The sequence below is a fragment of the Varroa destructor genome, unplaced genomic scaffold (assembly GCF_002443255.2).
Source record: "Varroa destructor unplaced genomic scaffold, Vdes_3.0 BEIS01000006.1, whole genome shotgun sequence".
Taxonomy (NCBI): domain Eukaryota; kingdom Metazoa; phylum Arthropoda; class Arachnida; order Mesostigmata; family Varroidae; genus Varroa; species Varroa destructor.
The window spans coordinates 1797025-1818576 of NW_019211459.1; the positions used below are offsets into that span (position 1 = coordinate 1797025).

Genomic DNA, 21552 nt, shown 5'->3' on the forward strand with positions numbered 1-21552 from the left:
ATTTTCTGGACAGGAAGGAAGCTTTACCGTAGGTGTGGACCGTTTGGCGAAGTAATGACGCACCGGTAAACAACGAATAATAAGTATAATAGAAAATGTATCGTGTTTTACATTCAACGAGATCTAATATTCTTAAGCTGGCGATCAATTGAATGTGACGTAAGATATTTTGATAACAGCGTATCATATCTATAGATCTGTTTGTGAAAAGCCTGTCACCATCTTGTCTGCTGTACCGTCTGCTATAACAGTTCATTTTTACACTGATATAGACCTGCCATGGGGCTCAAACTTGGGGGAATTTATGAATGCGATCTGCTGCTCTGTTTAGGCGGTCTCGCACTCAGTTGCTGAAGTGACGAAAAGCGAAAACTGTGCCGAAGCTCATAATTACAAAGCATATAATTTTTTTTAATGGGCCATAGTTTCGACACAACATGATACGCTATACGCGCTGGCGCGATCACTGTATACGATCATTCAGCAAGGGGTAAATGCAAGTAGATGCAAGACAGTACGATACAGACGGTGTCCTCTACCGTATGACGAGCAGAGACGCCAGCTAGCGCCTCTGCGTTGCTGTCGCGGTCGCGCAGAGTATCATGGCGGTAGCAACGTGCTTTTTTGACAGAGGCGCGCGGATAGCGAACGCCACTTCCAACTGGCTTGAATCAGTACGTGATGTAATATTGACTCAAGAAATACCATCTGTTTATAGACAATCAGTTGCTAGCTAAATATGTTCCTGAAAAGATTGGAGTGTCCTCAGGAGACGCTAGATTAGTGCGTCGACTTTTACATAGAACACTGGCAATTGAAAGCTACATGAATAATGTTATACGAACTTACATTGCTGATATCTATTTGGATAGTTATGTAGAAAGTAAATTGTACAACTTGAACGTATCCTCCTTTTAGACTTAGACGTCGTGCTTTTCTTAAACACATTCTAGATGGCATGTCTCTGAGCTATCGCTCGTAGACCGATTGTTCCGAAATTTGGATTGACTAGTTCACTGGTACGTACCTGTCGCGTTGAGCTACATAAAAAGTGCATCATGTTCCCACTCAGCGAAGCTTTCAGGATGTTTGGATTTGTACTTCAGAACAGTCGTAGGCACATAATCAGCAAAAGATCTCGGAGTTACTGGCTTACTATAATTTACGTAGTCGGCTTTTGGTTTTTGTCAAGTAAGCCTGTCCATTTGTGTGTCTGTTACGTTGGGCAAATGTTTATTTGCCGTTGCGTAGTATGACCGTTCTGACTAAGTGTCCGCACTTTTCATATTTATCGATGCCCGTATGTATCTTGGTGAGAAAAGCGAAAGTTCGTTTTGCCTTTCATCGACAGATGACTTTATATGATAACATTCATCCTGTTCATATACTTGGCAAGCTCTGTAAACTGTATTTGTCTAACACGTAAATAAAGCTAGCGATTGAACAACAATATAAATATGAAGAAACCGTCGCCACTCTTCGATCCCGACGGATTGTGAAATCATCCTGTTTCTAAATGTCAACAGAAGTCAGTTTTGCGTAAACGTCGAGATTTACTTTTGCTCGAGATCATTTTGCTTGGCGAGCGCTAACAAAACCATAGTGAGCTCCTTTTTGGAAATTCTCCCATCTGCGTTGAAGTCGCATCCTCGAAGGATTGACTCCTGGAACTCAGCAAGGTCCTGCGCGTCGTAATCCTGAAACGAAAAAAGGGAATGGTCCAGTAAATTCATGAAACATCGGCGGCTATATTATGAAACACTTAAAAATTGAATAGATCACTATAGTAGAGAAGAATGTGAATGAATACTATGCTCTGTCGTAGTACGCCAACGTAACGATGACGGTGGGTTCTTATGTTTTCAACATCCGGGTTGCACCAAATATAAAAAACATCACATTGAGTCACGTGGATTGTTTTACGAGCTGGCGTTATCAAATATGAGACACCGTTACTAAATCCGCTCAGAAAGAGAACATCCTAAAGTGTAAACACATTTTTACACGAAATTCACACATCAGCGATAATAATGATTGTCAAAACATAACGTATCGGACATGTATTGAGGCTCCGCATTCTTCAAACACGAAAGCTATCTAGTCGTCGTTATATGTTAGGCACCTAGGTTTTTCGAAATTTACGCCTTTCTTTCACTTTCCAAAGTAAATTGCGCTAGGGGCATCCCAATCAAAATCTGGCCGTGCACTTTCCTATCCAATTTTATTGATTTCCTATTATTGAAAAGAATTAGAGTTATAATAAGTTTGACCTATATGTCATGGCATGGGTATTTGGTCGACAAACCGATGTTAGAATGGTGATGCGTGCACAATAATGGAGAATTAACCCAGGTCGAGAAGCAGTACAGCCAATGCAGCCGAACATACTCAGCCTTCTAAGAAGAATATAGTTATGTGTAACGCAACGATTGCAAATAATTTTCAATTCAATTGGTAATGTACTTTTTGGGGGTACTGAGTATTCTGGAGACTGATTCCACAAGCCTTATTCTACAAAAACTAAGCCATTTACAGAATAATGATCAGAAGGTCCCGGAGTTGAATGTTTAGATCTGCGAAGCCCCTTTATTCAAAACGGTACTAGATTTTACGTAGTTTTTCCTTATATGACTTTTTTGGCACAAGTAGATGACTTCTATATATATATATATATATATATATAAAAAAAAAAAAAGAAAAAAGAAAAAGCTCTACTAAGCGAATGTGACATTTCTTAAATATTTCAAATAGTATTTTTAATAATCTGGCGTTATATCGATAGCTTAATTATTATTTTTCATCTGAAAGCGCCATTAGACCAGCTTTTTTTACGAGCGGATATGATCAAAAAGTCCGTATAGACTAAAGGTGACATCCATACAAAACAACATTTTTCGACAAAGACAATTTAACTACGTCTGTTTGATTTCTGCTAGTTAGAGCCGCTTCGTAAAACTGGGCCCCCAAGAAACGGGCATAGGCAATCGACAATCAAATTACATATGCAGTGGTAGAATATATTGCAGAACACTCACTGTTGGGCCATGTCTCATTACGTGATCACACTATTTACCCAATCTTCAGATCTAAAGCACTTAACTATTGGACGCAATCTACATTTACACTGACTTTTTTCACGAGCTCCAGAAGGTCTTTTAAAAAGCCTTTTAGTTCCTCGTTTTCGATTGTGCCGTTTTTGTCCTGAAACAGAAGGTAATATTACAATTTAGCTGTCCGGGTTTGTTTTCAATATTTAGCGATTTTCGTCAAAGTTTCATAAATGATGTCTTATGCGGGGACCGCAAACATTTCTCTATATAATACAATATGATGCTTATAGGCAAGTATACTATACGAATAAAAAACCTATGTTTCTAGCCTATTTATACGCCTCCGAGACCGTTAACATAAAGCTCATACATTTTCGCATCAGGGTTCCGCTTATTCTATGATTCTAAATGCAAAGATCTGACTTTGTTTGATTAATTGAAGCAAAAGAAAACCTAAATTTGTGTATGATTAGTGTTTTTTACGGGGAATGCACAACAAAGAAGCAATCTTACAATAAGTATGTATTGTTTTTACTTGTAATTGGGAAATTCGTTATAAGGTTCTCCGAAAATGCTCCGTTGAGGTTCGCTTGCACTGCTTTGCTCTGGTACTCGTTGCAAAACTTAATTTGAAACTAATAAGTTAAGGGAGGTGGCTGTAGTCGTGCGTTTGTCGCCTCTCGTCTGCGTAACATCAACGTTTGAAGAACGTTGGTTAAACGTGACTTTGGTTTACGAGCAGATAACATAGCTCGGTGTGAATGTTTTCACGGTATGCGCCGAGACCGACCCAAGTTCCATATGCCAACTCAATATTCGCTGGGCTCTATGAACTGTTAAATGCGTTCCCCGAAAGTACTTTACATGAAACGTCCTCACTGCAACAAAAAATCTAGTTGACAACAATTGATGGTGATGAAGTTACCGTAAAAAGAACTGCTTGTTTTTTTAACAGCTAAGCACTTCGTTTGAGCACGATTTGCAACCGAGTTGGCGACAAGATTATCATTCATTTTTAACTTGAAAGGACACAGCAGCCTATAGTACTATGAGGCACTTGCGCAAGTACGAATGAACAATTAAACTTAACTAATCTGGTCAGAACTGAGGTCTAGACAATACATAGATAAAAAGGAAAGAACCTTACCCGATCATACAATGCGAACACCCTCTCGATGTCCTCCCTAGTTAACTTACTTGCACCCTGAAATAACAATAAAAGACGACGATTTCTCGCTAAAGTAAGCGGACACTGGTATCATGTGACAAATTTTAGAAAAGTATACTTGGTTCTCAGAGCGATAACTATCAAAAGTATTAAGCTACATAGAACGATGGGGGGGGGGGGGGTCAACATAGGATGTCCATGGGTTCATAGTGAGGATGCCGTCCTGATATTAAAAAAACAATGTATACAACAAAGTTCCATTCATTAATCTGATCAAAATTATATATCGCGCTTTTATCGACGCTAGAAGTTTTTACAATGTAGCTTAATTACGTATAGCCTGCACCACTGTAGGGTAACCATGTCAGGAAACACGTTACAAATTAAAGTTAAAGTTAACACTAATATCAGCGCTATAAAACTTTACGTATTCGAAAATAACATACGAAAATAGGCCTTGTATTGACCGAATATTCAGTAGCTCAAATGGTGAGCTATTTTTAGAAGTTGCAGCAGGGACGTTGGAATCACCAGTTGGTGCAACTGAAGCGTTATTTTTTGCGCTTATACCTTGCGAGTCTAATTACGAGCATCAATAAATCTAATATCGTGGCTAATTCAAATATACTTTATGTGATGTGTTTACAAGATAACGGCTGGTTCTGATTGTGTGTCTGAAAAAATCGTAAGTTAAGTCCGCAAGCAATATCATTATACTTTATTGAACAGTTAAAGATACTTTTAGCCAACTTATTTCCAGACGAACATATTATACGCTGGAATTATCTGTACGACATGATTTTTTTCTTGTTTTTAAATGTCATTGATACCAGCTTAACTGGAGGAACGATATCTGACTGCATCTGCTTTGCCATCTACAAAACTTTAACATGCGCTTTAAACTACGGCATGAATTAATCAGGATTATAGGAAAACGTAAAAACACAGCAATAAAATAGCTTAACTATGCCCTTCAAAACGGCCCCAAAGCGGCGTACTAAAATATTACACTTCAAAGTTACTCCTTAAGCTTTTCCTTGTGTACCATTGGTCAATCGCCATCTTCTCTTGGTCGTCTATGAGAATAACGGGAGGACTTGTCATGCCGTTGCTCGGATGATAAAAGAAAAATAGCGACCAGGTGACTTTTCAACGAACGTATGCAGGGTAGCCAAACCTGCCGCCGGCTAGGAAAAAATCGTCCGTTAAAAGGAGGGTCGTCGTCCTCTACCCGAAGGGGAATATTCATTACGAAGCATTACAAAGTGTCATATTCTGGAGATTTTTGGTATATGAATGTTATGGTACGTCAAAGAGGGACAGCTATGTATCGGAGATACAGTACTTCTATCGGAAATAGGTCGTCACACTCGCGGGCTCCAAGCATGTGTACGCATGGTCGATTTTCTTTGCACGTAAAAAAAGTGGGTAGAGTGACATAGACTTTTTGGTTAATGTGACTTTTTCCCGGAAACCAAATTCTTATGCTCTATGTGTTTTGAGGCGTCTAAACAGGACGTCCACGTATGTGCTTTTAATTGCTAGATTGCGACGGTATAATGAATAACACTTCGACAAATACAACGGCAATTTCTTTAGATTAGGAAAAGATATTTATGTTTCAATTTATTTTAAGGTAGCTCACCCGCGCCTGTGTAGTACTGTGTTGCGCACGGCATACCTCTGTGGTATCATTTTTTGAATTCTGGATTGCAAACAAAAATCTCTTTCAAATAGTATTTTCACCCGTCTTCTATTATTTAAGTCCACAGAAGCTGCCTTTCGTAAGTTTTGCAGATGGACCCTGATCCATTTTTAAGACCTACGAAAGCGTTCGAAGTATCTCTCGTAAGGACTGCTCATACTTCGATGTACGTAGTGTATCAGTTCCTTTGAAAAGACATTATCTTCATGGGGTGCAAAGAATATGTCAGTGTCCATTCAAAATAGTGGTTTGGAAATGACACATGAGTCCTACGTTCCTCGTATCAACTGTCTGAGCTCGAGAGATTTGACAGGTTCCATTCATTTGTGATCCAATATAGCTAGTGGCAACGAACACTGGCTAGCCATTTAACAGATCACCCAATGACCTATCAAATTCAGACACAAATATGCTCTTCACAATGTAGCTATGTAGGCGCAGTCCCTTACATTCGATTATCTTATGGCATAAGTATTATCTAAGATAAAGATACCTTGAAAGCTGAACGACACAAGAAGTTCTCTTTCACAGGAAGCAATCTGTAAATTTGATAACGACAGATTTTTTTAGTCGCAAATTTTCAAATACACGAAGTGCATCATTTTTAGCTCTACGAATTCAAAATAGCAAAAAGTGGATTTTTACAAACTGTATCCTAGGTATTGGAGTAACGTAAAACAAAAACAGGTTACAAACTATGAAAATATAATAAACTGGACGCGTATATTGAAATATATGGTTATGATTTATATATGAAATATATAGAAATGTATGTATTAAAATGAGATTACTTTGTAGCTGAACTGTATCTGACAATAGTCCGTATTTTGCTGTTGTAGAGTATCTCTTATGTAATATAATCTTAAAGCGTTTGAATTGACGTCTTCACAGCTGTATGCTACATCTGAGTATTTATTTGATTGCTACATGATAAGGCCCGATGATTATCATGAATCTATTGAGGGACCGCGTGATACATTTAGTTTATAGGTCGAGTTCTGATAGATCTATGACAAAAATAATTACTAACAATTAACCATTTTTGAGTGTATTTTTGTTCAAAAATAGGCCAGCATGAAAACGGAATTAAAAACTACCTATGGCGATGACGTTAGGGGATTTCAATACTGCTAGGTAAAGGCGAAGCTTCAAAAAGAGCTCCACTGAAGACATATTCGACGAGGCGAAACAATACAGGTTAACTTTTCCGCTGGAAACCATGTTAAATTGCCGTCATGTATTATCATTAGATCTAATCATTTATTGATACTCGCGAATAACGAATTGCTTTTTTTTTTTTTTTTTTTTTTTTTTCTATAAATAACAGTCAGATTTAAGGGCCAGTCATTACGACAGGAGGGTAGGCATTGGTCTATGTAAATAGCGCTAATATTGTACTACTACTACTAAAATATTATAGCCTCATCTTCAATTAGTTCAAATCAAAATTGAGGAATAGAATCCTCATTAATAATTATTATGAATTATACTACCCTTGAATGAAGTGTTATTACTGTTTTCTGATAGAAGATTTAATAAATTATATTTAAAAACATGTACATTTTAATAATAGTTATTAACTGTCTACCCTATCTTATGAAATTGATCGAAGGACTCACTTGGCCATTTCGCTAAGTTGGAGCTTTCCATCTTTGTTGCTATCGAATATTTGAAGCTGAAAGTACATTCAAAAAGCCTGGTCCGATTTTTGTTTAGGTAACACATCTACCTGTTCGACACTAGTCTCTTGGGGTGTTTGAGGCTGTGTATCTACGTCTATAGATTGCCTTTAATATTTTTTTATCTGCATGTATCAATATTTAATGAATGGTTACCAACATTCAAGTCTTAGGTGTACTAGCCTTGATAACTATATCTTACGGATATCCCCTTAGGAAACTTTCGTTTCGGACTATAGCAGAAGTTCCCAAAATCACTACAGCCTTATCAAGCACTAGTTACAAGCAAGATTTCATCAAGCAGCTGGACTGAGAGGAGCCACTACGAAAGAAACATACACAATAGCGCATTTGAAAGAAGATCGTTTAAAAGCTTTTTAAGCTCTGACATCGTGACGTTGACACGAAAGCACGGTTTGTACCAATAATACGAGCGCCTTCGAATACCTGTGTTATTAAGCCTAATGCAGGATAAATTATTATCGTGGGCCTTAAACACACGGTCTGCTAGAGGGGACAGACCTATCGTAAAGAAGAAGCGGTGTCTATTTCAATAGAACGCATAACGTTTGTGCACTAATAGCCTTCACTTTTAAGAGGGGTCTTCCTCACCAGTGGTATAATACGTCCAAATATTGTTTAGATCGTTTGGATATTAATCTCATTGTATTACACTCTGGAATAAATTTCATTACAAGAGCCGTATTGAAACGTAAACGCTATTACGCTTGTGAGTCGAGATAACTTGGAAATCCGAATTTTTACTATCCATTAATAATATCTAGTGGCATGTGTGAGAACTTCATGAACTTTAACCTGTGCAGGCGTTTCACTATAGGAAACATTTATGCCAAATCCTTGAATCATTTATGTTAATTATACTGTTTCTCTACAGAGTATACCGCATGCTGAAATTTCAACGATTACTAAATCCACAGTATACCATGATTATCATGCGAAATATAAAATTTAAGAAGAAGACCTTATATAACTCGCACCCCCTACAAAGGGCTCTGGGCTATCCCATGAATGTAAGCTTTACAAAGCAGATAAAAATATTAGTACACTTTTGTAAACAACATGACAATATCGAGGTAAGTTAGCAAATTAACAGTGTATGTTGAAGTTCGTACACTGTCAACGATCTTAGAGAAAAGCTTATTTAGCCGATACTATTCGTAAGGTCATAGTCATCAAAGCTTAAGTAAAATAAAGCTTACCAACGTGTCCGTATATTCGATTAGTTTATCCTCCTCGATGTTATCTCTTTTCGCCTCTCGCAAGAGATCCTTTAAAAAGTTCTGAAATGTCAAAGAGGAAGGCATACCCGTTGCATAGGACTTCACTATATACACCACTGCACCACTTTCATATTAGGCCTAAGGAAAAGGCAAAACTGAGATTTCGACGCATTTAACATGTTCATTCGTTAAAGTCCTTACGATTTTTCTTGGAGCGTCATTTCGTTTGTGCTTTGAAATTTAGAAACTTTAGCAAACATCCATTGCATTACAAAATGCAAGGACTGAAGAGAAGACCGGTACTAGCACGGGCCCGTCTTACCTTACCTTAAACTTGCCGAATAAACAGATTTTATAAGTTAACCTTCTAAAGCTAAATTTGTCAATGATTTTTTATGAGGCGTTTCATTAGTGGATTAAATGCACTGCAACAGCGATGGATGCCCGTGAACAGCAGTAAACAGATTATTTTTCAAACGGGTAATCTTCGGTCAGGACAAATTTTAAAAATGTTTGTGTTACTGGGAACGCCCGAAACGTTTTGGTCTACCCAGTGTATCCTGGTTTTAAAATGACAGCGTGACAAATCGCTTCCAATCATGCTTGCAAAGCGTATGTGGATCTCCCACGTTGCAGTTCATGCACAAGGACTGTAAAGCCATTTGCTTTAGCTTCATTATTTCTCGGTACCTTTCGACGTTTTAAAGCCTTGGCAAAGCCAGTGTGTCCACTCCCAATATAGGCAACAGCTATTGCCACTGTTGTGAAGTTACAACACAACCTCCGTTAACCCACCAGCCGCCCTGAGTCCTCACACGGTCCCCCAATGAAAACTCGGCTAAATAGGCATCTTCAGATGCTGATTCAAGCGGCGGCAATAACAACAATATTTTTCCCCCTTTTTTTCACAAGCATTGGTGATAAGGGCCTTTGAGCTGGTTAGGACTTCCTGCTAAAATTAGGCTTAAGCTGGAAGTAGAATGGCTACATAAACTGTGAATATGGTGTTTTTTATTTTATCGAAATTTAGTAGTAATAATATATATTAGCAGCAGGATGCCCGCGGTATCGAAACTATTAAAATCTAAAAACCTAATGTATACGCATTGGCAAAAGCTAATATCACGCCTCCTATTTCGGTGTTGCTTACTTTAAGTTCGTCTGCCTCAATAAATCCACTTCCGTCTGTGTCATAGTCCCGCCAAATCTGTAACCGAAAGCAGGAGAAAGAATGACGAATATTACGGTTTATACGAACAGCCCATATTAGAAAAATATCGAAAAAAAACATTACTTCAATACAGAAAGGCAATTTAAATGTACGTTTTTTCTGAAAGGATATAATAATAGTTTGCAATGTTTATTGATAATCTCCGCTATATGACAATTCGCGCTTATGGAAAATGTTATGCTACGCAATTTTAATTATTTAATTAACGCTTTTGCAAGCCGTTCGTTAAAGGCTAAACCTTAAACTTAGCGAAGGATCATGAAAGGTCACTGGCTCAAGCCCCGCTAATGATATATACCGCCACACGACAAAGAGTGCTTAAATATAGAAGTAGATATGTTTCGTTAGACCCAGAAAAAGGAAACGTGGTTATTTCAAATCCTTGTCTGCTGCTCTTATTTCTAATAATGTGCCAGCTGGGGAGTCAGCTGTGCTAAACATATAGCTAAGCAACTATAAATCTTGCTAAAAAATCTTTTACGTGCTGTTTTTAGAATTTATCACGCCTCGTTTATGTAGCCCTCATACCTCTTCGCCTCGTGCTCTTGGCGATATTTTCCAGCTTCTACTCTCAAGATTTACCTCAATCGTCCCATTATTACTCACTCGGCGGCCAGAACTCCTCTCCGACCTTCATATAGGCTCTGTCACGTAACCTCTGCGAATTCAAACTTCACTTATGTCCGTTTTGGAGGACCTCAATCAAATAAGATTTTTCATTTTCTTCAAAAAATCTCAGTGTTTATGAGTTTCATCATTCAGCTTCAATAGTTCACTATTCGGACGCAAAAACGTAAGTTTGTAAAAAAACATATGCTGTTCTCGTGTTAAAAATTCTACTCCTGATCCGGTATTGCGAGGATACTTCAAAATTAGCCGCGATTTTATAAAGTTGGATATATACCCAGTTATTCTAGAGCACAGGAATATCTAAGCAGCACAGCAGAAGTTATCGAATCTTGCGATATTCACTTAGTAATCAAGAAGTCATGGATTTGGTTGTTACGAGTCCACAAATTAGTTATTAATTCAATCTGAATTTTCTAAAGTGATGAATTAAATTAATGCCTTTGACAAATAAGCCAGAAGTAAAGGCCATGGATTGGTACCATTATAAAGATTCAAGCATTTCTAACGTCGGGGTTTGCAAATCTTTTTTTTGCGTATATTTACCACCAAAACAATTTCTACTATTTGGCTACACCGTAAGACGTGTACAGGTTCAGTATTTTGTCGATAGAATTGTATGAAATAGAAAGGTGAAACTGATAACGGATATCGTGATTATCTACTTGGGAAAGGCAATGGCCGTTTCGATGTAACTAATTAATGTTTTGTTAAGTATTTTCAGGGCAGCTTAAGTGTATAGCCATTGCCCGAGAAGAACAGCCAGTAAACCCTGTATTCCTTCTATTGGTGGTCCGTAAATCTGTCTGTGGCAAAATCGAAGACACAACGATGAAATCTGTTTATATATATATTTTTTTCTATTGAATTTATGTCGATGTTTTTTTTTGTTTTCTTTTTATACATCTAAACAGCTTGCAGCACCTGGAATATTTTCTTTGTTGGTGTCTTTTCAAGAGTGTATCTAAATAAAAACATACTCTTTTGGCATGTGCTAGAACTGTCATCATTTTCGATAATCATGTGTCTGTAATATAACCGCCGTTCACCGCAATTACAGCTTCAAGTCGTTCACCCCACCAATCATTAGTTTTGTTTTTAAGCTAAAGTGTTACTCGAATGCGCTATAGAAAAAATTATAGCGGAAATAAGTTTTAGCGTGACAACAGGCCAACAAGCTCAAAAATGCAAAGGCTAAAGAGAAGATAGCCAAACAGTGTAAAAGGGCGGAGGCTTCAAAACAATTAACCGTTAAAACTTATCTGAATAACCTGATTAACGAGTGATATTTTCCTATCTAAAGCGGCCGTTGATTTCGATCAGAATAACCTAGGTTTGTGAGAACTTTTTGAGCCACTTTGATCATCATTTTGGACCTTTTAAATTTAAAACCTATTGAAGAGCCTGAGATGTTTACGGGCTACATAAAATACCTGGCAGTTTTTGCTCTTAATGGGAGTTTGTCCAGCGTGGAGAGATTTAAGTATAACTCAAGTCGCGAAAAAGACCCACTGTCTTTGCCCGTAACGAGTTTGTTGCTTTGCTGTAGAAAGAACAGGTTTTTTCTCAATATCAAAAATGGCGAATGAACGCATGCCCGTTCCGACGAACAGCCCGCCAAGCTTTGGATGCCGTATCATGTATGCGATGCGCAGTACATCTATTAAAGAAAGAAACTCGTCTCGAAATAACACGACACATTTTTAGGGCATAGCAAGTTCCGACACAAAGCTTGTCAATTGTCTTTTTATAGTTCATAAATATTTGTCAAAATGGGAAGTACCATTGTAATTATTGATGTAATCTAATTATATGACATTAGGAATTTTTAACAGAACAGCGGGGTTCTATTACCTGACAAGTTTAAAAAAATAAACAGGAATAGTAGTAGAAGGAGCGGAGGTAGATTACTGCAACGATTGTAAACCTATAAAAGGTTCGGAGGACTTCTATTAAGAAGAATAATAATAACTAGAAGACAATGCTCTTGAAAGACTATAATCTTTTCATAATGAAACTGTTCGAGTGTAAATCAAAATACGTTTCGAGGTGCGTATACTCTGACCTTCATGAATTCGACGGAGCTGTCGAGCGGGTTGTCGAAGCGGAATAAAAGTAGAAATCCCTCCTCAAGAGGGAGCAATTGCGCCAACTCACGAATCTCGATTTTGCCTGAAACGCAAAATAGGACATATACAGGCTAATGTTCTCTGAATACATAATAGATGTACCGCTTGTAACCGATAAGCGATCAACGATGGACTAACCGGAGCAGATACGTAATAAATGCGTGTGATGGACGCGTAGGAACTCAATAGGGGCTCGTATAAAAAAGCACAAACTGTTATATATATATATAACAGTTTGTGATAACGCTGTGGAAATGCTCACTGAAGTTTTTCCGTTATATTTATAATTTATGGATGAACTAATGTTCATGTACAGAACGATTTGGATCAGTAGCACATCTTTACATGAACGTGATACATCGGATTTCAGAGTATCACATATATCTGTTCGTAGGCCTGCAGAAGCGCACAAGACAAGGTATCAGTGAGGTTAAAATGAAAAAAAAAAATGCTCTTTTAAGACAGGATGAATTCTGTATAGATATCACAGAATGAAAGTAAGTTAGTCGGTATTTTACCTATTGATTCACGTATGTATCTAGTAATTCGACTATTATCACATTTCATGGTACTTCCGCTATGAAACAGACTTCGTTCAACGCAATTAGGTTGATACCGTTTATGAGTAACCATAGCAAACACGTACTAATAGCTGACAATCAGCCTATCTATTCGTAGGCTTATTTGTTTTATGCAGGTAACTGTCGCAGTGTACGCTTCGTAAGTGCGATAAGAACTAAATTTCAAGTTACTGCGAGGGCGCGTACACGTGTACTCCACTTTACGGTGTGCATTAATCTGACCTGAGAAATCTACATCGGGACGAACCCTGTTGCCAAATAGGGAAGGCCTGAAAACACTCAATTCTACATTGCAATATGGGTTACGGCGTGTTTATGTATTCGTAATGGGACTCCGATACTGGGACACCGTGCGATATTAAGGTGACAACGGCCGCTGAGTTATTAACTCCGGCCGATACCACGTGCGGAAATTGCATTACCGAATAGGGTGATTTGATCAGTTTGGCAAACGCTGAACACCCACAATGGAAACAGCACCTTAAAGGTCTAAAATTAATGCCTCTAGTGTGGCAGAAAAGAAATTTGCCCTTTCTATAACATCTCTTCAGCTAATAGAGGTCATATCAGGAACTAAGACATACCATCCTTGTTGTCGTCGTAAGCTTCCATGAAGCACTCGCGAAGCTCTTCAAGCATTGATTCCGACACGACCTGAAATAACATCGATTTTAGAAAATAAGGTCATTATAAAATGATATCCAACCAGTCAGATCGTTGTGGTTCTAGCATCAGATCAATAAAGGCGCACTTTATTTTCACGTTAAAGAGGGGACGTATGCTGAGTAGACCAAAATCAGGGTCATGAGCTGTCCATACTGTATTTATAATCCGTAAGCTCACTATAATTTACAGGCGTGGTAAACGTTTTAGGTGATTATGGTTGGCGAGAAACGGGGCCTAATACAGCGAGGCCTAATCTAAAGGCGTCTACGATAAGGTCCTGTTATCAAGAGTACACCATCGCCGTACATAATTAGAGACAAATAGTATAAAAGAGGGCGAACTCATTATAACGCCAGTAATAGTACATTGATGTTGTTGACATTCGAACAGCTATAGTTCATATTTATCATTACTATATGTATTTTTAACAAAAAAAAAAAACACTTATAAAACTTCTTTTGATCTTCCCATGAACACAACATTAGCAGTATTAACTGCTTGAATCTAATACACACAATTTTTTAACCCAATGTACCACTTAGTTAGTGCTCTAGACACAAGTGCTGACATAGAGCAGTTCGTCAACGCCAAACTATGTGACGGCAGTTTCTCTAGCTTGAAGGTGCGGCAAGCCTGACGGGTTCACTTAACCTCTTAATCAGGCAAACAAACATCGACCTAGCAATTTTTCTTTGTCCATTCTCCCTCTCGTTGCCCACTTGCCTGAAGCCTTTTTGCATGGAAAAACAATGTGTTACATTTTCGAGTTTGTTTTTTTATTCTACCAGACGAAAGGGACCTTGCGCTGTCACTTTTTTCGCCCTTAATTGTCATTGTCTATCATTGATGATAGAAGAACTTACGCTGCAGGTAAGATAAAGAAATGTCCAGGGAAAATACTCGCTGTCGTTACACTACCCGCCAGCATCACTTAGGAACGAATATTTTTAACGTGAGTTCTAAAATTTTGCGTACATATGTGATATCACCCTCCTTGGGAAACACTTTGCTCCACAGCGCTGACGAACCGTAAAGGGTTACTAAACCTGGTTGGACACGTCATCGGACGGCTGGTACCCAGCACGAAACGAAGCGCCTATGCGTAGACTTGAGCCTGGACTGTCGCTTACCATTACCATAGACAAACACATTACAAAAAATGACTGCTGAAAATCATCACATGACACCGAAGGCAATGGTTTGATTTTGTGTTTTTCTCTATGACGAAAGAATAACAACTATATGTAAAAATAGTTCTTGCGCTAAGAAATGTAAGCACCTTTCCTGTAGACTCGAAGGTTAGGTAGCGAAAAGAATGACATTAAATCTACAAAAAAAAAATCCGTTTTTCTTACCGCCTGTCACGGGATACGATATCGTATCTTCTTCCACAAACGCTTCAGAACTTGGTTTTTTAATTGACTCAACGTTTACTTGCAATTTCGTAGTGTAAGTTAGATCCGTTTTGAAATTACGCGGAATCACCACACACCTGAGCTAGCAGGTTAATGAGCGCAGAGCAACAGTTTAGCTGCAACGGGAGCACGTGATCATTGGGATGTGGGATACGAGCTACGAGCTAACAGGATCTATGAAGCGCAACAGTGAGATATGGAATTTAGTACTGAATCATAAACATAAAAAGGTCACAGGGTATTCGATTGTGTGAATTTATGGAAGGTCATAAGACAATGGCATCAAAAAACCTGTACTGAAATCACGGCGACGTGTAGCATAGGACGCAACATCACCAAGCAGAAGGGAAGCTGTGCATTTTGTAAATACTACTCTAATTAGGCAGGCGACGCCAGTTAAAGTTTTCATGTTACTGTGACAGGTGAGGCCTGGTGCTGTTAGTATTCATCACATACCGCGTTATTCTGTGACAAAATAGATGATTGATTATACTACAACTGTCTTTAGGTTAGGTTGGAAAAAAGTCATAGAATAACGTTGGGCAGTGTGTAACGTTCATGTTTAAAGCGTTTGTGAGAAATGAGTGAATCGTGAATAAGAAACTTGTTCGATGTCAAAAAAAAGCGGTTGGACATTCCTCCTTCACTATATTGTACAGCTATATGTATCCGCTCATTAAGGTGCGGACTCACTTAGCAGTAATAATTAGGAAAAGGAAATTAACAATGAAGTTTCGGTGGAACTTAAATAGGACGCCAAAAGCGCGAGATAGTAACTAACAAAAAATATCTTGGACAAAAAAGAAAAATAGGTAGTGGTTTAGAGGGACGTTCGTTCCTTTTCATATTTATCTTTTAATACAGGGCGATATATTGGGCCAGTCATTTGCCTCGGGTCTTTTTCGTACGAAGCAAAATTAGATCGCAAAGTAATGCTACGTTTCAATCGTAAAGGCCCATAAAGGTAACACCGACGACATATCGCTTTCAGAATGTGACCAATTACAATAAAACCAGCAATATCTGTTCCAAATGAGCCTCTACAAATTTTTATCTGCAGGACGGTGAATATCGCCGTAATTACACGCGTATGAGAAAGACAGGACCCTTTCCTGCACACAGCACTTTTCCACTAGCAAAACATACAATTTGCAAACAATTATTTTAGAAATCTTAACTTTCTGCCAGAAGACAAGCTTACTGTTTTTTATGAAAAAATGTACTTCTTGCTTTAAGTATATTATAGATATGGCAGGAATTATCGTACCATGTCTGTATCGACCTACGTTCCTTGACGTTGACCTGAGCTCGCAGCTGTGCTAGCATTGGAACTAGAATAAATTAGCGTGTTCGAAACGACAAAAGACTTGGTTATTAACTAAAGTTTACGAAAAAAACAAAGCTTTGTTAAAACGAAAATCCATATATATATATATATATATATATATATATATATATATATATATATGGATCATGGTGCATCTCGATCGAGACTTTCTAATTTCAGTTGTTTCTAAGGCTGTACCTAAAATTAAACAAATATTTCGTGATCTTTTGCGTATATTAGAACTGTTATATCATGCGGTAATATTTTGTAATACAGCGATCGGCCATTCAGACGACTACAAATTTTAATCGGTGCCTAGACACTAACTGGTCAAAAATCTACCCTGAAATAATTAAAAGTCCAAAAACTGAAAAAAAGAACCCGCTTAAAAGGTTAAAATGATGTAGATCATCGATTTCGACCAAAAAAAGCAGTCTTTGAATAGTTAATCCACAACTCAAATCGCGGAAACAGTGCATTGTTTGCTAAATCATTCCCTAAATAAATACGAAGCAACCTCTACGTGCCCAAATAGCCATAGGCTATATATATAAATGATTCTAGCAACCCTTCGTTAAAATGAAATGACTTTCATTACATAGTAACTGAACAGCCGCTAAATCATCTTCGACGGCATCGGTGCCGGCTCTACCCTGGCCTACAGAGCTTTTCCTTGCCTGCTTAATCATGATTTATTTCGGGCATCAATGTCGTATATGATCTACCTTTTACCACCCGTAATCGGCCGCATTACAAATGGGTCGACATCGTCGCGTTTCCGTAGATGGAAATATGTTTTAGTCACTCTTATCCTATGCTAACTCGTATGGTACCCAAATATCGAGCCTTTTTCTTCTAGCTAGCTTTCCTTAAGTTGTATAAAAGCTGTTTCGTAGCAGATGTTTAGTTTTTTAGCTATGTAATGCCTACTCAAGTGCCGGTCTCGCTTGTGTTTTGCGATAATTTCATTCATTCATTCATTCATTCATTCGTTTCTTTCGTAATTAGTCCACGACTACAAAAGGCATCTTTCATGTCGAAATTTCCATTGGAAAGGAAAGCGACAGAATCATATTTGAGTCAACAACGCGCCCTGACCATGACCAACACTATTTTTTTTTAATGAAAGTGTAAAATATAGAAAATATTTTCAAAAATTTAATCAATTTTCAGGCAGCTCTGTATTAAGTCTAAATGTAGATGTTTTAATCATTTTATCACAATATTGTCAAATCTCTTCTCATGACACGACGCGACCTACGTTGCCTGAAGTATGTAACTTTGAAACAATCGAACTAGATAAACCGTCAAATTTCGATAAGCCAATAAATATGTTCCTGTTGCTTTTTTCCATACAGCTCTTTTTCTCCACTTACTTCTGGGCCGACATCGGTAAGGCTGACGCTGGAGACAAACTCGCGGAGAAAATCATCTAGCTCCCTTCCCTCGATATAACCGTTTCCTATAAAAATATAAAAGTTAAAGAAGAAAGCAAAAAATAACTGTGTTACGCATGTGAACAATATTTACATCAAATTTCTAGCTCTACCTAAGGACAAACAGATCCTCTATGCGGATTAATTGATCGAAATTGTCCACTAAGATCGCTGCACAATTTGCCTTGTAACGACTAAGCTCTCGATGGTTGCAGTGTCCTTTTTTTTTAGCTTAAAAAAAATAGATTGTTGTTGTTAATCGAAAGTAAAAATCACTAAAGTCGTCAAGCTACCCAGTCGTTTAGTACTCATCGGAACTTAAACAAATTAACAACTACTTTTTCCGTGTTAAGAAACACTTCGAACGAGGCGCTGCTAATGCCCATCTGCGTCTTTGACCGACAATGTACAACGTTAATGTGACCGAACTTCATTTGGACGGCCATCACGATCATCATCCCTTTTAGCTATGTGTATTTAATTCGAATTATATAATAACAGATAATATAAAGCCTTCTATACGTTATAGTTACAGTAGACAAGATTTAACTACCTTTCATTTCCTAAATAATTATAATGCGTATCGAAAGCAATATATAGAGCGATGCTCATCACTGAATTTCAATGTACTTTAGCTAGAAGCTATTGTATTCAGTATTCAAAGGTTCCGAACTGTCTACATTGACCGATTAGGGACACCGAGCGATGATCGAGTGTATCTGATATTTAAAGATTCATTTTTGTGTATATAGACAGAACCCATAATCCAATGGTACTCCAACGATTATCCTACGTGACTACGGCAGTATTCGACAATCTGGTTACCCTCTCGAGCTCGTAGTTAGTGGGTTTAACTTCTTGAAGTTATGGTACTTACGTCAATGTATCCCTTCAACTTCTAGCCTTGTACGCTGTATTCTATATTCTCCCCTTCAGAGATCGAGCGATACTCAAGCTTCTATCGAAATAGATTGTCCATGTGTGGGCAATATTAAACACAAATTATATTTGTAAAAAAATAATTACTATGCCCACCTAGATCGATACGTAGGCCGGGATAGCGTGGAAAACAAATTGAAATTTTGCTCATATTCAGAAAGAGAATTACGGGTAGTTGAATGAGACCTTTTTCGCCTTTATACGTAGTCACAGCGTAATTACGTAAAAGCAACATGTCAACCTCTCTCGAAACGAATACACGTTTCCTATTTAGTCGTATTATGTGTTTCGGCTCGTTTACATAGGTTCGTTTGATGTAAATGTGGAACATCTGCCACCATTAATAGCAGGCGATAAGTGACAGCCGGGAAGTTGAATTTATATATAGGGTTACCTCTATATTTGTTTAGATCTGCAGAAGCTAAGTTATTGTTGTGAATAGGTGTTCGTTAAAGGACTACAAACTGGAAATGATTCGTTCCTTGTATGAATAAAGTGCACGATTATAAAAGCGAACTACGTGCAATGAATAAAAGCTCAATTCAGCCGTGTACGTTACAGCCCTGTTTGCTCATATCTATTCTGTGTTTTCAACAACGACAAGTAGATAGCCCGGAATCGATTTCCTACATACATGAAATAGCCAAAAACGTCTTTCACCAAAGGTTTCCACAAAGGCCTGCTATCACGTTTCTCTCCTATCATAAACACTATCCTTACATGAAAAGAAGATAATTTATCTGTTCTGTAAAATAAAAATTAGATACCTGTACCCTCTAAATCGAAATTATGTATTTTATATCATTCGGAGTATCTGATAATTGTTTTGTTTTTTTTTTTCATATATTTGCCTAATGTAGTTTCGAGCAAAACGGGGTTTGGACGTTTCGCTCGTTTAGATTCCAGATATAGTGTGCCACGTGTAGCTGAGTCCTAACTATCGGTCGATTCGATATCTGCTTGCACCTTGGGCCTCGGCTTCGCTTGGCCTCTTTTAGTGACGGACGGCGCACGCTAAGGACGTAACGCAAACTGACAACGAAACCTTATTGACAGACTCCTCGAAGACTGACACTGGGTTGTAACATGTTTTACTTCGATAGCCAGTTAAATACGCGCAATCACAATGTTTGCTAGCTATTAACATACACGTGTGATAGCGTTATTAGATTAACGAATTTAAGGCCAAAGGCAGGCACTGTTATATGCTAATTGTGAAACTCGCTGGTACTCTCTCAGTCATGCGAGGCCTATCTCTAAAAAATAACGTTGTTTAAATCGTTTTATTTATTAAGTATTCAAATGTAGAAAATAAATACATACGGTAGGATATCGCTGGCAACCTTATAAACTTAACTTTTCATGGTGTTCGATCAATAAAGCGGTGCTAACGAAACACGATGTATTATATACAGTACAATGTAGTAAGTCTTCCAATACCACACCATGCGAAATATAAAGCTGCTAATAATAACAGTGATAATATAGTGATGGCCCACTTAAATAGCAGCTGGATCTATACAAAATAGCTGCTTTCACAATACACAGAGGAACAGAAAGACTGTTGCCTTCGAGTGCTTAGTTCCGCTAAAGGGCCTTAGAGGCCTGCAGGTTAGCAGATAACATTTAGGCTCGAAACGCAAAGCAGAATATGAAATTTTAATTCATTGAAATCGATCTACGCAAGATAAGCGCGACTTAGAGAATTTCTGACAACATCGCTAAAACGTTTAGATTGATGGAGAGCTTTTACCAGGCAGTCATCTAAGCTTTTCTTTAGATGAGAGATTTTTACATGTTTACGAAATCATCATACTAAATAGAACGTCTAACAGCCGCCAACAATTCTTCGTCTTGTTATTGCCCTGATTAGGGAGACCAAGTATCTGTCATTAAATTTCGCGCATCTTAAGATCATGACCACTTCACCTAGAGAAATTTCGCAAGATTTTATTCATTGCAATTGACTGTAATAGTCAGACTTCCACTGTTATTATAGCCTGATTAGAGTCCAAGTTCTCTAATGAATCCCGTCCTTCCTCCTCAGGATACGCGGACTGCTCTCAATGAATGGAACTTCGACTTCTATATTCAGCCGCACATATTCTAATTATGTACGATAGACACCGTAAAGGAGACGGAGCCCCTGTACCCCAGAACTGCACTGATAGAAATTTCTATTGTTTATTTTTATATTCCTCTGTACAACATGCGAGCTGAACATTGGGCGGGGGGTATAAGAGCCATATTGAATTTGTTTCTTTAACGTGTTTTGGCAAGATTACATATAGTATCGCCTGACAAAACCAGCTGCCCTAATCATAAAGTACTTTCATAAGAGTGGACACTATTTCTGAT

The 21552-nt window shown here is 38.0% G+C and overlaps 1 protein-coding gene across 11 annotated transcripts in view; it reads right to left on the minus strand.

The window, feature by feature from the left end:
• Cbp53E (Calbindin 53E) overlaps positions 1 to 21552 on the minus strand; it is a 62172-nt gene that overhangs the window by 4525 nt on the left and 36095 nt on the right. For 4 of the 11 annotated variants that reach the window (XM_086993902.1, XM_086993897.1, XM_086993900.1 and 1 more), the window contains 10 exons: positions 18196 to 18281; positions 13996 to 14065; positions 12767 to 12873; positions 9994 to 10050; positions 8823 to 8903; positions 7543 to 7598; positions 6417 to 6462; positions 4198 to 4254; positions 3130 to 3201; positions 1558 to 1697 (listed from right to left, as the gene is read on the minus strand). In XM_086993902.1, coding sequence (XP_086850028.1) covers positions 1558 to 1697; positions 3130 to 3201; positions 4198 to 4254; positions 6417 to 6462; positions 7543 to 7598; positions 8823 to 8903; positions 9994 to 10050; positions 12767 to 12873; positions 13996 to 14050 — 671 coding nt within the window. In that variant the 5' untranslated portion in view covers positions 14051 to 14065; positions 18196 to 18281. Of the gene's footprint in view, positions 1 to 830; positions 1698 to 3129; positions 3202 to 4197; positions 4255 to 6416; positions 6463 to 7542; positions 7599 to 8822; positions 8904 to 9993; positions 10051 to 12766; positions 12874 to 13995; positions 14066 to 14940; positions 15009 to 15052; positions 15244 to 15432; positions 15662 to 18195; positions 18282 to 21552 lie in introns of those variants that run through there. The other 7 variants (XM_086993903.1, XR_002674468.2, XM_086993905.1 and 4 more) reach the window with 7 other exon arrangements.